Source organism: Gaeumannomyces tritici, assembly GCF_000145635.1.
Source record: "Gaeumannomyces tritici R3-111a-1 unplaced genomic scaffold supercont2.3, whole genome shotgun sequence".
Taxonomy (NCBI): Eukaryota; Fungi; Ascomycota; class Sordariomycetes; order Magnaporthales; family Magnaporthaceae; genus Gaeumannomyces; species Gaeumannomyces tritici.
The window spans coordinates 5968897-5985765 of NW_008804547.1; the positions used below are offsets into that span (position 1 = coordinate 5968897).

Below are 16869 nucleotides of genomic sequence, written 5' to 3' on the forward strand. Positions count from 1 at the left end.
GCACATGACGCTTCCCGGGTGCCACGGGGTCCGTGGCTCCGACTGCAGCAGCCCGAAATAATCTATCAGAATGGTTCATGGTGCGCTGGAGACTGGGGTAGGCGCTGCAGCCATGACGCACGGGGAGCGGATTGTCTAATAGTGTGCACGTCGAAGGATGTTTGGGCGAGATGGAACAAGAGATAGTCAAGACGCGCTGCCGTCTTTCTAGCCCTGGGCTTAGAGTGCCGAGCTAATGAGGAGGGTGCCGGAATATGGGCGCTGCATTGGAGTGCTCGCCATTGCCTCGGGATAATGTGAATGCGAGGGCTCGGGGGCGCCCCCAAGCTGGTGCAACGCATGGTGAACAAGTCTCTCATCATCCATCTTCCCCTGCTAATCTCGGGCCTCGTCGCCATCTTGTAGAGCGCAGAGAGGCATAAAGGGGACGGAAGGAAGAAGAAGCAGACGACGAAGAAGATTGAGAGCAACACAAGAAAGCCAACTATCTAATAAATATCGCCTTTTGCTTTCTGGACCTTGTTAAAACCATTTATCTTGTCGCTTGGAGGGTAGCACCAGGCTATCCGGTCTTGAGGGGCCGCCGCTTTGGCTTGGGTTTGCGGGGATTGGACCTTTTGATAGATCAGGCACTTGCGCACCCTCCAAAGGAACTTTTCGGAATACTGCAGAATGGTTTCTTTGTGAGTGCACTGCTCGGCGACAACCAGGTCAGGGAAACCGCCTTTGCTGAAGGAGGAAACGTACAATCTCGGGTTGGCTCTGGCACTGGACATCTTCCGGGTCTTGCACCGGCATCGCTACACGCTCAACCTTACAGCTATACACTCCATCATTTTTTACCAGCTTGAAAGACGGGCTGCTTAGTACATGGGCTTGGGCTTGTATTGGAAAGCACGGAAGATTTACCTTGCCTAGAGATTCCGTCATGTAATTACTTGGGATGCTAAAGTCCTTCTTTGCCTCGGCCGGCGTTGGCTTGGCCCAGCACAAAATAGGGAGAAGCAGCAGCAAGATGTAGGTGACGTCGAGCTGCATGGCGGGCGAGGCTGCGTTGATGTGGGCTGCGCGGGACGGAGCGCAATGTGTGGCGCATTAGACGTAGGCTGTGTGTGGGTGTGTAGGAGACAGCAGGGAAGGTTTGAACGGCAAAAATGGGGAAAAGTCGAGGATTCTGGAGAAAAACAAGAGTACGGCTGCACTTGAGGGTTATAACTTGGAGCAAGGAAAGAAAACAAAAAATCTCGTCACAATTTCTTGCGGATTATGGGCACCTGCCCCTGCCACTCAGGCAACCACGATTCGGGTCGATGGCTTCATGTGCGGCTGCACGGCATTGGCAGGGCTGTGGGGGGACTCTGGGTTGGCGGCTTACCACTAGATTCGGCTGTCAAGCGTTTAAATTTACACCAGCAGGCTTTTTTTAGCATCGCTTTTACTTTCGGCAGGATCACATCAGTGGGTCGTTGCAGGAATCAATGCAACCATTCTTGGCTCATAGCGAGGCTCTTCTGGAGGTGGCTCCCCAGGCCATCCATGTGCAAATACAACGCCTATTTCAAGTCTGCTGTGCCGCGCGGCTCGAATACACAGGCGCAATATTTTTCGATATGAATTCTCGCCTGGAGATTGCTTAACAGAAAATTCGAATTTACAAAATTCGGGGCCTGGGAGCATCTGCCATTCCTTTCTGGTCGCCAGTAATTGACGAATCAGCTACTTTAGGTGTTTTCGTGTCGGTGGGCGTCCATCAATTGGTAGACATCCAACAGGAATTCTAACGATTAGATTGAGGTCGTCATTGCGAAGGATTTCTGAACTGAAGTGGTTAGGGTGGGCACACTGCCAAGAGTGGAATTGATGGAGGAGATGCGGGGTGCGGGGATCGAAGTCTGCAGTTCCCCATTGTAGTGCGGTCAAGGCGGGAGATGGAGAATGCATTTCGTCATCAAATCGGGCACGCAGGTACAGACAGCAGACGGCACGGCCAAGCTCCGGGTAAACAGTCTTGGCCCATGCCGTCGGGAGTGGACCGACCCCTCTCGGGGTGCCGGTTATTCTTCATTTCCACCGCCTCGAGCCGGAATCACAGCCCAGCAGTCCCGGCCCCGGATGGAGTCGACGTTGCAGCACCAAGAGCATCTCCCCTTCTCTTATATAGCCGGACGAATCACGACCCTCTTCCCCGCGCTCCAGGTGGAAACAATTGCTGCTGCGATTGGTGGACTTGGACTTGTCCCTCGCTGGCGAGATGATGCAGAGTTGTGGCCTGGGCGTAATATGAAGCCATTAATATTTAACCACAAGCTTCCCGCACCAGCTCTTCGTCCAAAGATGGCGGCCCGTCCTCCTTCCGGCGACAGCGCGCAAGAAAGGGCACCCTGACGGCCCACTGCCAGCCATGAACCGACTCCTCAACATCGTCTGCCTTGTCGGCGCCCTTGCCGGCCTGCAGCTGGCGGGTGCCCAGCCGGCTAACAAGTCCTTCACGAACCCTGTGCTCCCAGGCTGGCACTCGGACCCCTCGTGCGCCCGCGGCCCGGATGGCGTGTTTCTCTGCGTCACCTCCACCTTCATCGCCTTCCCAGGCCTGCCAGTGTACGCGTCCAAGGACCTGCTGAGCTGGAAGCTGGCCAGCCATGTGTGGAGCCGCGAGTCGCAGCTCCCCGGCGTGAGCCGCGCCTCCTGGCGCCAGATGGGCGGCATGTACGCTCCCACCATCCGCTATCACGGCGGCTTCTGGTGGGTTGTGTGCGAGTACCTCGACGGGCCAGAGGGCATCCTGGGTGTGCTCTTCAAGACCACGGACCCCTTTAGCGACGACGCCTGGTCCGACCCTGTCCTCTTCCACCCCGGACGCATCGACCCGGACCTGTTCTGGGATGACGGCGGCACCCTCTACGCCGCGACTCAGGGCATCGTGCTTCAGTCCCTTGACCCGGTCACGGGCGCGCTCAGCCAGCCGCCCATTGAGCTCTGGAACGGCACGGGAGGCGTGTGGCCCGAGGGCCCCCGGTTCTACAAGCGGGGCGGCTGGTACTACCTCCTGATCGCAGAGGGCGGCACCGCGACTGACCACGCCGTGACCATGGCGCGCGCCCGCAACATCACCGGTCCCTACGAGGCCAGCCCACACAACCCGCACCTGACGAACCGCGGGACGGGCCAGTTCTTCCAGACTGTAGGGCATGCCGACCTGTTCCAGGACGGGGACGGAAACTGGTGGGGCATGTGCCTTGCCACGCGGTCAGGTCCTCAGTACAGACACTATCCCATGGGTCGCGAGGCCGTCCTCTTCCCAGTTCAATGGGACGACCCGACCGACTGGCCGGTTCTGCAGCCTGTCCGCGGCCGCATGGAGGGCCCACTGCCGACCGTTTCGGGCTCGCGCGAGCTGCCTGGTCCGGGACCTTTTGTGGCCGACGATGAGGACCTGGACTTCACCTCAGCTTCCAAGATCCCCGGAAACCTAATCTACTGGCGCGTGCCCCGCGACGAGTCTTTCTCTCTGGCTTCGGGCAAGGGTCTCAAGATGGTACCCCTGAGGGCCAACATCACGGGTGTGACGGGCACGAACATGGACCTGAACGGCCAGAGTGGCCTGACCTTCATCGGTCGGCGCCAGACGCACACTCTCTTCACCTTCTCCATCGACCTCGACTTCGCGCCCCAGGCGGCCGGGCAGGAGGCCGGCGCGACCGTCTTCCTGACACAGTACAACCACATCGACCTCGGCGTCGTCGGCTTGGCGCCCTGCAGCGGCGACGGCAAGGTCGCGCGCTTCCTGCGCCTGCGCGCCACAGCCCTCCAGGGCGGGACGGCCCCGGCGCCCGTGCAGCGGCGCGTGCCCGACGACTGGACGGGGGCGATCCGGCTCACGGTGCGCGCCGTCAGCCTGACCGAGTACGAGCTGTCGGCCTCGAGCGTCGGCGGTGCGGGGTCCGCTGCCATCGTGCTCGGCAGGGTCTCGTCCCAGCTGGTCAGCGGCGGCACCGGCCAGTTCGTCGGGGCGCTGCTGGGCGCGTTCGCGACCTGCAATGGCGCCGGCGGCTCGGGCGTCGCGTGCCCCGGCGGTGGTGTACCTGCGTACGTGTCCCGGTGGAAGTACACGGCCGAGGGTCAGCACGTCGCGGCCGACGACGTTGCGCCGCCGAGGCCTTGATCGGAGTTTGAGCTGGTAAAGAAGGTGGGCGATGGCACAAATGCCGAGATTTGTCAACTCCATTTTCTAGTCTAAATAACAAAAAGCAAAAGATTGCGCACGGGGCACTATAGACATTAATGTTAACCTTATCTCTTCCCACTCGCCGCTTGCCATTCTCATATTTTGCTGGGGTCCTCATCCTCCGCTCCTTCTCGGGATGCCAGCCTACTGGGCCGAGTAAAGGAGCAAAGCCCACTCCCGTTTGGCCACCTCGACACTGAGCTTCTCACTCGTTTCTCTTCTGAGGTCGGCGTGGAAGGACTCCAAGCTCGGGAGCCGGCCTTCTAGCCCACGCATGTACGTCTCGCACAACTTTAGCATCTCGGCGTCCAATCGGTGGGCGCCCACGCGAATCAAGAGTCCGAGGCCGCCATACCAACCCAGCACCTCGTCCCGTTTCCTAAACACCCGCTCCATGATTTCCTCTTTGAGATCGCATACCATGCGCCGCAGGCGCCTGCCAACATCGGCAGTTGGCTGGATGACATAGGCCAGTCGGGTAGCGAAGTCCTGACAGTTCCACCAGCAGGGCCGATACACCCAGCCATGATGTAGTCTTCCGTATACTGTTTTGCCCCAGTCAGCCTCGGACGCGCGCGCGCTCGTGTATGTGTGCATTCAGTACTCGGAGCAACTTACGGCCCGTGATGGTGAAGTCCCACTCGTCGGTCGTGCCGAGCAGCTCGACAGCCTCAATCGACTCGACGTGTCTTCTCTCCCAGCTCAGGCCGTTGCCGTTCCTGCCGCTGCCCGAGTGTTTGAGGCCGCTCAGTGTCCCACGGTGGTCCCAGAACCTGCCGGCCTCGAGCTTGTCCCGGAAGGACATGTCGTCGTCCTCCCAGACCTCCATCGGGACCAGGCAGATGGCCATGTGCCTCGAGAAGCTCAGGTTGTCCGCGACGCGGGGGTAGGCTCCGGGCTTCCACGCGGAGATGGGAGGGGTCTTCCGCTCGATCTTAGCGCCGAAGTACGCCAGGAACGCGTTGGCCATTTGGTCCACGGGACAGGTCACCAGCAGCACCGCCCGTCTGGGGCCTGCGGTGGTGAGGCTGATGCTCTTTTCCTGGCTTGTGGCCATGGCGGAGGGGATGTTGGGCTACTGGGGAAGGTGGTGGGTTGAATGAGAGAGTGGTAGGATTGGCCGGACTGGACGGGGGTTATATCCTACGTAGCTCGTTTGCTTTTCTCGCACGATTGTGTGGTGTCCGCGGATAGGCATGGAAGCTAGAAGCTGCAGCTTGCCGTCTCTGTACCCGCCAAGGCCTGGTGGAGGGCTGGGCCGCGCATGTTTGGTCTATGGACAGGGCCATCTTCCGACCCGACCCGAGACCAATACTCGGCGTTTGTCAGAACTTCGCTGGAACAGTCGAGGGGAGTAGTGTACCTAGGTCCAACGCCAGATGTTTCCTATCTTGGCCAGCCGTGGCGTGCAGGCGCAGTAGATAGCAAGCCGCGGAGGGCAAACGGGGGATGGTGGGCGGTTTTCCGACAGGCCAAATCGACGGAACGGTCGGTAGGATAGTCCATGGTCCTTATCGAGTCTTGTCGGCATCGCGGCGGCAGCGTTTTCGAGCTCGTAGGGCTGGCTCATCTCTTGGTGCGTCTCTCGGCTGTTGCTGAGTGTCCAGTTTACGCTCTACGATTACGACAGTCAATATTATGACCCTCAAATCGTGGGCTGAAGATGCGGAAGCAACTACGTATGGTATTGGCTGGCTGGCAGTATGGGAGTCCTGTGTACTCCAATGAGGGGAAAGGACCTATTAAATGATCGCCAACGCTGGTCGCTCTACCCCGCACAATGAGGCCAACCAGCGCGTGCATGAAGGAGGAGGGGAACAGACATAAGCACGCTCCCACGAGGGGCATGACCATCCAAAACTATCACCAACTTGGCTGCCTTTCCACCACTGAAGTACTACACTACTCAATCAACCCGCATTACAAGAGCAGTGCATCACCTTTCTCAATGTCTCGGTGGCACTTGGCTGACTGCCAGGCGCCAGACGTGCGGGTTGAGGACAATGTACCGCACTGCTGGGCCTGTGGCGCAGCGCCGCATCTGGAAAGCATCGTCGCAGCCGCCAGCAAATCGAGTTCCCTCCCACATATCCCCCCAGACGAGCCACTCGATCAGATGAACTTATGGTGGCCGCCTTCGATGCCCTACACGCGTGAGGACACATCGGAGGACCGTGTCGGACCTCAAGAACCTTTGGAGCACCGTGACTTGGCAGTGGCACACCCTGCTCATGTCTTCGCTCGGGAAGAATCAGACTGCGCCACGGCTCCGGTAAATTCGGAAGAGGAGATGGCCCATACACGAGAGAGCCGGTGCGGCCATGAACCGAAGCCCGTACCCGCCATTTACGCCACCCCCCTTGCTCCGGACCACTTTCGACTTCTCTGCCTTCACGCGCCGCCGTCCGTGCAGCAAGACTTCCCCATACATTGCGATCTCGGGACCTTTCCACTCGATGACTGCCCAGAGTACGAAGCCATGTCGTACGCGTGGGGCGGGGAGAACGGGGACAGCACCAAGCGCTGTCCAATCTACATCGGTCCATACTGGGACGTTTTGGTCCAGACACAGAACTGCTCCGATATGCTCCGACATATCAGGCCTCTCAGGGGTTTCCGATTGGTCTGGGTAGATGCCATCTGCATAAATCAAGAGGACGATAGTGAAAGATCAAGTCAAATTGCTTGCATGGCCCGCATCTATGGCCTGTGCCTTAGAGTCGTTGTCTACCTCGGGCAAGACCTCTGCTCTCCACTGCCCGCCGGGCGGAGCCATCCCCATCGCGCCGGCCTTGAAACCCTTTCAGACCTCAGCGGAGTCCTGGGCAGGAAGTACTTCAGCCGCGTCTGGGTGATCCAAGAGCTGGTTCTCCCGAAGGATGTCATGCTGCGCGTCGGGAGCACGGACTATAAAATTCACGCCTCCACCTTCGCCAACCACAAAATACCGGAAATGGTACCGGCGCATTGGATACGGTACGCAACCAAGGGCATGTTGGCTGGCGATGGTATTGTCGATATAATCCCACTCACCTGGGAGTCTTGTGCAAGCGACCCCCGCGATCGTATCTTCGGGATTTTAGGTCTTCTTGAAGACGACACGTCTGGATCGCTGCCCAGCCCGAGACTGGACCTGACAGCAGACTACGGCCTGTCTCCCCAACATGTCTTCACTGGCTTATTCGCCTACCTAATCGTGCGAATGGGAAGCTCCAAGATTCTGGCCGCGGCCGTCGGTATCAAAGGCTGGGGTCAAATGCCATCGTGGATGCCTGATTGGCAGGCCGACGTCCATTCCCGGCCGAGGTCATTTGGCCAAAATATGACAAGACACCCAGACGAATTACATCACTTGAGCGGCATTCCCATGAACTACTCGAGGCGGGAAGACAGTGTGTTTTCGATGTCGCTGCGCGAGGTCGTGGCGGGGGTACCAGACCCCGAACTGATCCCCTGGGACCACGGGATACGAGTCGACGCTCGAACGGCCCGCCTCCAAGTTGCTCTGGTCCATATCATGCCGGTGCCTTCTTTGCCCAACCTGATAGCAGTGGATGAAGGCCTATGCACGTACTGGCTGCCGGTCGGTACTGGCGAGGACTATGGCGTGGTAATCATGAAGAATGGGGAGCTCAACTGCCGCCTAGAACCAGGACTCGACCACTTTTTCGTGTTGGATCACGGAGATGGCGCATGCACCCATCTGATCCTGAGGCCTTCTAGCTCCAAAATTACCACCCTACCCACATTAAACAGCTACGGTAACGACTGTTATCTGGGTGCCGGGGATCGCCAGCGCTGCTTGTCTTGGGGTGGCTGGAGGGTGGTGGCCGTATATAGTCGGATATTCCTCGCCTACTCGTCATACGCAGAGGAGAAGCTTCGACAAGGGCAAGCAATGCGGACCCGAGCTCATCCGCTAACTAGTATCCACCTAGGCGAGCTGCGTGTCCCTCGATCTCAGCTTGTCAGATATTTTGCCGCCGAGATACGTGGGGAGTGCCGAGAATCCGGAGGTCTGGGCGACGATGCACCGAATGTCTTTCGAACCGTTCTCACGTTTGAAGGATATCCGGACGACCGGGCACCGAGTTTCCTTCGAATCCTTCTCGGGTCCAAAGGATTCACGGCTGAGGGTGTGGTCTGTCTGATACAGGCAATTATCGAGCAGGATATGGACGAGAATAAGCGGGGTATATTTGGGCGTGAGTTCATGCGACTGGCCGACCCAAGGATGGAGCCGCAGGCAACCGCCAGCCATCTGTCCTGGACAGTATGGTACTGGAAGGTGGTCCCCGCCAAGCATTCGCCGGCTTATTACGATCAGCTATTGCTTCCAAATTTCACCACCGACGGGACCTACAGGAACGGGGGCGATAACCCAATCCAGACCCCTGAACAGAAACAAGAGGTTTTTGCCAGCAACGTATTGGGAAATGTCCCATTTTGGTCGGCTGTCGAGGGCTTCAATAGCAGCGGGGCCAACGCTCCGATCGTGAAGGCAACGATCGACAGGGCAATCACTGCCATCAAAGTATACAACTCTTGGCTGTACGGACGCGTTGAAGTCTTGAGTGCGGTAACAAGGGGCGAGCCTTTGCGCGCATTAACCAGTGGACCGACACCGGAGGAGGAGTTGATGGGATTCCCAGGAGGCATGTCGCTGGACGAGGCAACTGCCTTCAGGTTGAATGGATCGACCTACAGCATCGGCCTTATTTAGACGCTTCATCTCCAACAATCTCAGCTGTTTTTTACATAGTACATGGGAAATGAGAGCACTATTGCCATGAAAGTCTCCAAGGTTGCGAGTTCTCAACCCCCATCCTGGCCTGGAATCGCGGATCGGAGGCTACTCATCTCATGGTATCATCCACTCGCCTGTCTGGACAGAGGAGTACATTTGGTGTTCCTGCATGGTGTGTTGGGGCGTCCTTTATGGAGTTTCGCTTTGAAGACTGTGACTTCGCAGAGGTGAAGGAGATACTTAGGAATATACCCTAAGCCAAAGGCTGTGCACCAAACATCAATCTGTGATAGATTATTCTATTGATCGGATGGATGTATGACATTTCCTTGATACTCAGAAGTATATGCTCCCTACGACAGCAGGTTTGCCTGGTTCTCCGCGTTGGCAGGGGGCGCAGTGTACTGGTTGTAGTCGGTGGTGGTGAACCACACGCCCCCGATGTTGGCGTTGCTGATCCTGTCCAGCTCCGCGCCCAGGTCTACAAGGTCCCCGGTGAACGTGTGCACGATGATGGCGCTCTTATTCGCCCGCCCGGCCGGCAGGTTGTTGGCGACCGGGTCGACGGTCCGGTACACGGGCCAGGCCTCCTCGAACACGACGACCTGGTCGGCGGCGTCAAAGTACGTCGGCACGTTCGCGTCCACGACCTTCTGCCCGGCGTTGAACACCAAAAAGCCGCCGACGGCGCCGGCCGCCCGCGCGTTGTCTGCCAGCCTGCGCATGTAGCCCGGCTCGTCGGTGTTCCAGGGGTTCCCGTTCGGCGTCTCGTCGAAGAAGACGCCGCGCGGGGCGGCGGCGGCGGGCCAGGCGGCCCAGGCCGATACGTTGGCGGCCACGGCGGCGGCGGGCAGGCGGCCGTAGTCGGTGTGGACGTAGCCGAGGGTGCGGACGTTGGGCTCGGCTTTGAGGAGGGTGGCGCCCGCCACGTAGTTGACGTCGTCGCGGCCGAAGCCCGGCCCTCCGGGCCCCGAGTCCGGGTTGATGATGACGTCGAACGAGACGGAGCGGTGGGCGCGCAGGGTGGTGAGGAGGGACTGCCAGTGCGAGGCGTTGTCGTTCCACACGGCGCTGGGGTAGAGGTACAGCGGGAGGAGGATGTTGGTCGCCGTGGCGGCCAGGGGGAGGAGGGAGAGGGTCAGGAGGGACTTCATCTTGGCGTTGGTTCGGGGCCTGCAAAGCGAAGGTGCTGCCGTGTCTGACAAGTTTCTGGTCTCCCTGTGGGCTGCCGTGAGCCCCAAGACAGGTTTTGCACTCGAGTAAGGGGGTTTCTGGCGGCCGCTTTATACCCAAACTGCGTGGTGGTGGCCCAAGGCCCACTGTTAGGATTGGCGGATGGGAGCTTGGCTGGGCTTAGCCAATGCTGATGCGACCTGGATGGGAGCTTGTGCCCTCGCTTGGAGTCCGATGCGACACGGATGACCCGGTTTCCCGTATCTGGGGCTAGCGCTGACATTTTTCTTGTTGTGGGGAACGGCGGGTGAGAATGGGAGCCAGGGGCTGGCTTGGACGCAGCCTCGTGGTCTTGGCGCACGCTGGGGCGCGGCGCGGGCCGGGACTGGAGTGCCTGTGGTAGGGGCTTGCATGAACCAGAACATTTTGGCTGCATTTAAGTGGGATATTAGTCAACATAGAATCGCGCCGTGTGTCAGCCGATGATGGATTAGCAATTACTTTGTAATGGTGTGTGCAAGACGGGTGAATCAGTTCAGAAAACATTTCGCTATTTGATACCTAGCCACCTAGACCAGCTACGTGTACACGACTAAATCTTGACACTTGCAACCCCCGCAGCCACTTCGGCTGGTCCGTCAACCTTGTCGTCAAAAAGAAGTCCCAGAGCCTCGCGACGGCTCGGTGCCTTGGGGTCGTTGTACGGCTTCTCAGCGAGGGTGGTAACACGTGTGCCATGGCGTGGGTGGCGGCCACTAAAATTCGTCAGCTTCTATCGATTTTTCAAGGGTTATCATGGTGCTTTGGCAGGCAGTACTCACGCGTAGTCCCAGCTGGCGTTGTGCATGGTGATGCGGTTGTCCCAGATGGCCGAGGTCCTGGGAGTCCACTTGAAGCGCAGCTGGATGTCGACGTTGCTCTCGTAGACGTGGTACAGGTGGTTGAGGATCGCGTCGCTCTCCTCCCTGTCGAAGCCGACGAGGCGGTCCGTCATGGCGCGGTTCACCCACAGGGCCTTCCAGCCCGTGGCCGGGTGGACGCGCACGATGGGGTGCACGCGCTCGACGTGCTTGGGTCCCGAGGTGGGGTTCTCGCGATCCAGGTACGTGTGCGCGGACCGGTAGACGGCCTGGAGCGGGTCGATGAGCTTTCGGAAGGCCGGCGACAGCTTCTCGTAGGCGGCGTAGCCGCTCGCCCACAGGGTGTCGCCGCCGACGGGCGGGATGGTGTCGTTGTGCAGGTGCGTGACGCCGGCCGGGTGCAGCTCGTGCACCAGGTCCGTGTGCCAGCGCGACGCACCGCCGGGCCGCCGGAAGCTGGTGGGCTGCGGGTTGGTGGCGGCCTGCAGATCCGGCCACATGGTGTTGACGCCGGGCAGGCCAGGCACGTGCGGCACCTGCGCGTGCACCTCGATCTCGCCAAAGTGGCGGCCCAGGTCCAGCTGGGCCTGCGGGCTGAGGTCCTGGTCGCGGAGGAAGACGACGCTGCGCTCGGCGACGAGCAGTGCCAGCTCGTCGCGCTGCTGCGGCGTCAGGTCCTTGAGCTGCAGGCCTTCGATCTCGGTGCCGATGTAGGCCGTCAGGTCCGTGACCTTGGTGGCGGCGCCCAGGAGGGCCTTCTTCTCCTTGTCGGCGCGCAGGCCCGGCTCTACGTGCTCGCGCTCCGTGCTGCGGAGGTTGTAGACGTCCTGTACGTACAGGGGCGTGGCCGGCCAGTGCGGGTAGCCATTGGACAGGTCGATTCCGGCCTTCTCGAGGCGCTGTCGTGCGCCGTCGGGAATCGGCAGGTCCTGCTTGGGCTTGAAGGGGGCCTTGGTGTTGTTCTTGGGGATGACAGGGTCCACGGGGGTGAACTCGACCGCCGCGGGAGCCATGATGTCGTGTTTGCAGGCGGCTGAGATGGATGTACTGGGATGAGTGCTAGGATAGGGGCTCTGGGACAGGGATGTTGGTGGAGGTTTGAGCATATAGTGGTATCAGTCTGCAGCCGAGACGCTCTAATGGCATGGCCAGTGCTTCTCCGTGGTGCTTGTATACGATCCGAGCCGCGGCCAAGACTTAAATGCTCCTGTCGTTGAGGCGATATCGGGAGGCCGAAGATGCTGGTGCGGTGCCGAAGGTGAGCCGAGGGTGTCGCATCGAGGCCATGATGAAGATTGGCCCCTGATGACGCCTTGTCTTCCCCGCTCCATGGCATTACTGCCTGGTAGCCATGTGTAGTTGACAAACAAAGGCCCTGGACTCCACAAGGACGTTGTATCTGAGCACGTCAGGTCGCGCCCCGCACCACCTTTATTAAAACGCCATCGCGTAGTTCCCCGCATTTATTTCGTGACCACCTCCTGCACCAGATATTGGCCCTGTTCCCCAACTTCCTGGACTGCAGTCACCGCAGACACGCGAAACACCCCACCCACCCTTTTAACGCGTGGGGGTCAGCGACACTATCGATACTCCTAGCCGGAGCTCTGTTTTGCTCCTTGAACTGGTGGCCGCATCGTAACAACTACCGGCCACAACCAGCTCGCGACTCGCCTCCCCCGACTCCGAGGCTAGAGATGCTGCAGCCCCATCAGCCCATTCCCCTCACTTCTCCTCCCGAGGAAGACCGTTTCTCCGGGACGAAGAGCGATGCCGGTCAGCCCTGCTGTTCACGTCCACATGGAGCCTCTCGGTGGAACTCGGGACGATAAGGTCGGCGGAGCAGCGTGGGATTCGAATATGGACGCCATCTTTGGAACAAGCACGCCAGACATTCGTTTTTTTCTGTTCGTCCTTTTGATCGGCTAGACTGAAGAACGCAATGGGCGACCCTCACGGTGCAGGGGCCTGCTGGCGCAGAAACCGAGGAGGTGGCATTTGATATTAGATGGAAAAATCAGGAGGAATATGAGCGCAAAAGGGGCTCTGACTTGCAGAAGCTCCCCTCATTAACTGTGACCGTCGCATCCTCGACACGCCGGGGATATCTCGAGCCCGCACACGGCTCTCCGATTCCACCGCCGGATCCAGATCTGCCATATCCTCTGTAAACCAAAGTAAACAGAATATTCCCGAACTCGCCGTGACACCGACTCCACCAAGAAGATGGCTTTGGAGAGCAATGGCGCTGGCCTCCTGGTAATCTAGCCGCTGGCATGCGGCAGCAAAGATGTCGAAATCATCAGCACCCACAAAGCCCCGGGTGTGTCGTCGTCCAGCTCTATTACCTCAGTCAACGAGGTCGTCCAGGCCGTGCCGACGCGTACGTGGCGCTCCACGGTTTGGGACACGCTGGACAAGCCTCCAGAGGAGCGCCGGTTCCTGTTCAAGCTCGACGCCGTCATCCTGACAATGGCGAGCCTCGGCTACTTCATCAAGAATCTGGACCAGGTCAACATCCAGAGCGCCTTTGTGTCGGGGATGAAGGAGGATCTCGGCCTGTACGGGAACGAGCTCAACTACATGGTTACTGCGTGGACTGTGGGCTACGTTCTGGGTGAAATCCCTAGGTATGCTCGCCTCACAGCCCCGTCCTTGGTACAGCCAAGCAACCCGCTAACTCCTCACCAAGCAACATGCTCCTGACACGCATCAAGCCATCGATCTGGATCCCCACCTGTGAGGTCATCTGGTCCGTCTTGACCATCCTGCTGGCCAAGTGCACCAGCGCGACGCAGATCTACGTGCTGCGCTTCTTCATCGGGCTGGCCGAGAGCGCCTTCTACCCGGGGATGCAGTACGTGATCGGGTCGTGGTACCGCAAGGACGGGCTGGCCAAACGCAGTTGCATATTCCACGCCAGCGGCAACATCGGCTCCATGTTCTCGGGCTATCTGATGGCGGGCGCCTACAACTTTAACGGCCTGACGGGCTTCCACGGGTGGCAGTGGCTCTTCATCATCAACACCATCGTGTCGCTCCCCATCGCCATCGCGGGTTACTTCTTCTTCCCGGACGTGCCCGAGGTCACGACAGCGTGGTGGCTGACGGCCGACGAGATCGCCATCGCCAAGAGGCGCATGGCGCTCGAGGGCCGCGCCGAGCGGGCCCCCTACACCAAGGCCAAGTTCCGCAAGATCTTCTCGTCGTGGCACATCTACCTGCTTCCGCTGCTCTACATCCTCTTCAACAACGGCGTCAGCTTCGGCGGCCAGCCTGCCTTCGCGCTCTGGCTCAAGTCCGAGGGCTTCAACATCGCGGCCATCAACTCGTTCCCGACCATCGCGTCCGCCCTGGCTGTCGTCTTCACGCTCCTGTACGCCTGGACCTCAGACTCGCTGTTCCGCGGCGCGCGGTGGCCGGCCATGGTGTTTGCGGGCTGCTTCGACATCATGGTCTTCGCCTCGCTGGCAGTGTGGAACATCCCCACCGGCTGGAAGTGGTTCTGTTATTTGTTTGCCAATATTTCCAGCGGAATCTCGGGCCTGACAATGTCGTGGGCGCACGAGATCTGCAGCGAAGACAACGAGGAGCGCGCGCTCGTCATCGCCACCATGAACGAGATGGCCTACGTGTTCCAGTCGTGGCTGCCGCTGCTCATCTGGCAGCAGACGGACCAGCCGCGGTACCAGAAGGGCTTCATCACCATGGTATTTATCGCCGCCGGCCTCGTAGCCACGGCCCTGACGATTCGGCACCTGCACCACAAGGAGCGGGCGGCCAAGGTGAGGGCAAGGGCGCAGGAGGCGCAGGGGACGGATGTGTAGTTTGCTCCCACCTTAGGGCTAATGTGTCAAGCCCGGGAACTAGAGGAGAAGTGACTGTGTGCTGTAGGGCTAGGTACCTAAGATGATACATAGTAAATTCGACGGTGCTTGGATAGTTGCATCATAGCAGCCATTCACCAGCTACGTAGAATAGGGGTAGCTAAATATAGTGCATACCCATGTTGGATTTGGATTTACGACAAGCACCATGCTGACAATGCCGTTGGCTCCGTACGCTGACCTGACAATCTGACCGGACTTGATCCCCTGGCGCTGCCGGCGTGCCCCATACCCATACCGTTCGTTATCTCAGCGAATGCACCCCGCTCGAGCTGCCTCCATGACGCTGGTCGGTGGCGTCATCGCGTCTCCAAATTAGCAGTGCTGTGCGACCATGCGATATCGCCCAGGCTGCCTAATGGCCCCTCACCTGGTCCCTCTCTGCCACCACTTCTGTGCCGTAATCGCGCCGTCGCGGTTGGTTCAGTCGCGAGCCCGGCCGGATCCGCGTAGGGTTGGTGATCCTACAGCCTGTTCCTACAGCCATGATAAAAGGCACTTTTCCGAGGCCGAGGATGCTACACAGAAACGCATGCGGTTCGTCGGGAAGTTTGCGGCGGTTACCGAGTTGGCTGCCATTGCCACATCGTCTCGTTAATTTTCTCGTTGGATGCTATCTTTTAATCCCTATAGGCTAGAGCAATGGGCGGCCACTTCAGTAAAACGACAAAGCAAGACGCAAAGGTCAACGACGATAGACCAACACCAAAGGATGACAAGACCAGCGGAACAAACGGACAGCCAGCGCGCCCCCATCAACGCCATGTGAAGAGCGTCGCGGTCATCGGCGCGGGCTACAGCGGCGTGGTGACGGCGGCGCACCTGTCGCGGTACGGCTTCGACGTGCGCGTCTTTGAGCGGTCGTCCGACGTCGGCGGCGTCTGGCGCTTCGACGCCCGCGTCCCGCCCGACCCACCGTACCCCAACGAGAGGCCGCAGACGCCCTTCTCGGACCAGCAGCCACCTCCGCCACCTTCAGGGCCGGCGGCGGACCTCGCGCATGCGCCGCCGGGGCCCTGCTACGCAGGGCTGAGGAACAACGTGTCGACGATGCTGATGCGGAGCACCGTCGTGCCCTGGCCGGCGGGCACAGAGGAGTTTGTCACACACGACGACGTCGAGGCGTACATCCGCTCCATCGTCAACGCGGCCAACATCCGGCCGCTGATGTCGTTCGACACGGCGGTGCTGCACGTCGGCAAGCCGCCCGGCGCCGACAAGTGGACCGTCCGCACCAGGACGCTGCGGCGGGATCTAGACGCCGAAAAAGTAGCAGGGATCAGCTTCGACGAGCGCGAGTGGGCCTTTGACGCCGTCGTCTGCGCCTCGGGCCACTACCAGGAGCCGCGCGTGCCCGACGTTCCCGGCCTGGCGGCGTGGAAGGCGCGCTTCCCGGACCGCGTGGGCCACTCGAGAGCCTACCGCGACGCGGCCACGGCCCGATTCGAGGGCCGGGCCGTGTTGTTGATCGGCGCGGCCGTGTCGTCGCTCGACATCGTCAATGAGGCCGCCGCAGTCGCGGCAAAGGTGTACCAGTCCTCGCGCGACGGGCTCTTTGACGTTCCGGCCGCCATGCTGCCGCTGGACCGCGGGAACGTCGAGCGCGTCGCGGGCATCAGCCGGTTCGAACTTGCGCCGCCGCCGCCGTCCGCGGACGGCGGCGGCGACGTGCAGCAGCAGCAGCAACAGCTAGGAGACCAGGACCCCATCCCCGGCGGCGCCGTGCACCTGGCGGACGGGCGGGTGCTGCGCGACGTGGCGCAGGTGGTGGTGGCGACGGGCTACGTGACGTCGTACCCGTACCTGGGCCCGCGCCTGCAGCGGCCGGGGCTCCCGCCGGCGGCGGCGCGGCGCGCGCGCGACCGCGACGTCGTGGTGGCGGCCGACGGCGTCGTGCACCACAACCTGCACAAGGACATGTTCTACATCCCAGACCCGACGCTCGCCTTCGTCGGCGTGCCCTACTATAACTCGACC

The 16869-nt window shown here is 60.2% G+C and overlaps 9 protein-coding genes across 9 annotated transcripts in view; 5 read left to right on the plus strand and 4 right to left on the minus strand.

Annotated features, from left to right (window-relative positions):
* Positions 1-488: 488 nt before the first annotated feature.
* Positions 489-1038, minus strand: GGTG_07113 (hypothetical protein; the record flags this gene model as incomplete). The annotated part of the gene is made up of 2 exons (XM_009224937.1): positions 489-665; positions 910-1038. The coding sequence occupies 2 exons, from the start codon at positions 1036-1038 to the stop codon at positions 489-491; spliced, it is 306 nt and encodes a 101-aa protein (XP_009223201.1).
* An 812-nt stretch (positions 1039-1850) lies between these two features.
* On the plus strand, positions 1851-4302 carry GGTG_07114 (xylosidase/arabinosidase). The gene has a single exon (XM_009224938.1). The coding sequence runs from the start codon at positions 2402-2404 to the stop codon at positions 4160-4162; it is 1761 nt and encodes a 586-aa protein (XP_009223202.1). The 5' UTR covers positions 1851-2401; the 3' UTR covers positions 4163-4302.
* Positions 4303-4557: 255 nt separating this feature from the next.
* Positions 4558-5488, minus strand: GGTG_07115 (hypothetical protein; the record flags this gene model as incomplete). The annotated part of the gene is made up of 2 exons (XM_009224939.1): positions 4844-5488; positions 4558-4760 (listed from the first exon to the last, which is right to left on the minus strand). Exons 1-2 carry the CDS (start codon positions 5280-5282, stop codon positions 4558-4560), a joined length of 642 nt encoding a protein of 213 aa, XP_009223203.1. The 5' UTR covers positions 5283-5488.
* Positions 5489-6005: 517 nt separating this feature from the next.
* On the plus strand, positions 6006-9014 carry GGTG_07116 (hypothetical protein; the record flags this gene model as incomplete). Its single annotated transcript, XM_009224940.1, has 1 exon — positions 6006-9014. One exon carries the CDS (start codon positions 6006-6008, stop codon positions 8946-8948), a length of 2943 nt encoding a protein of 980 aa, XP_009223204.1. The 3' UTR covers positions 8949-9014.
* A 73-nt stretch (positions 9015-9087) lies between these two features.
* GGTG_07117 (hypothetical protein) lies at positions 9088-10408 on the minus strand. Its single transcript, XM_009224941.1, has one exon. The coding sequence runs from the start codon at positions 10124-10126 to the stop codon at positions 9326-9328; it is 801 nt and encodes a 266-aa protein (XP_009223205.1). The 5' UTR covers positions 10127-10408; the 3' UTR covers positions 9088-9325.
* A 329-nt stretch (positions 10409-10737) lies between these two features.
* On the minus strand, positions 10738-12018 carry GGTG_07118 (hypothetical protein; the record flags this gene model as incomplete). The annotated part of the gene is made up of 2 exons (XM_009224942.1): positions 10738-10900; positions 10967-12018. 2 exons carry the CDS (start codon positions 12016-12018, stop codon positions 10738-10740), a joined length of 1215 nt encoding a protein of 404 aa, XP_009223206.1.
* A 757-nt stretch (positions 12019-12775) lies between these two features.
* GGTG_07119 (hypothetical protein) lies at positions 12776-12934 on the plus strand (the record flags this gene model as incomplete). Its single annotated transcript, XM_009224943.1, has 1 exon — positions 12776-12934. The coding sequence occupies one exon, from the start codon at positions 12776-12778 to the stop codon at positions 12932-12934; it is 159 nt and encodes a 52-aa protein (XP_009223207.1).
* A 313-nt stretch (positions 12935-13247) lies between these two features.
* On the plus strand, positions 13248-14832 carry GGTG_07120 (pantothenate transporter liz1; the record flags this gene model as incomplete). The annotated part of the gene is made up of 3 exons (XM_009224944.1): positions 13248-13264; positions 13345-13635; positions 13698-14832. 3 exons carry the CDS (start codon positions 13248-13250, stop codon positions 14830-14832), a joined length of 1443 nt encoding a protein of 480 aa, XP_009223208.1.
* A 695-nt stretch (positions 14833-15527) lies between these two features.
* Positions 15528-16869, plus strand: part of GGTG_07121 (thiol-specific monooxygenase) — a gene marked incomplete at its 3' end in the record, with an annotated part of 2039 nt that continues 697 nt past the window's right edge. Inside the window, exon 1 of the mRNA XM_009224945.1 lies at positions 15528-16811. Within this exon, the coding sequence (XP_009223209.1) occupies positions 15535-16811 (1277 nt within the window). The 5' untranslated portion in view covers positions 15528-15534. The remainder of the gene's footprint in view (positions 16812-16869) is intronic.

Coding starts and splice junctions, on each gene's coding strand:
- GGTG_07114 (XM_009224938.1), top strand. CDS start 2,402: ATGAACCGACTCCTCAACATCGTCTGCCTTGTCGGCGCCCTTGCCGGC.
- GGTG_07117 (XM_009224941.1), bottom strand. CDS start 10,126: ATGAAGTCCCTCCTGACCCTCTCCCTCCTCCCCCTGGCCGCCACGGCG.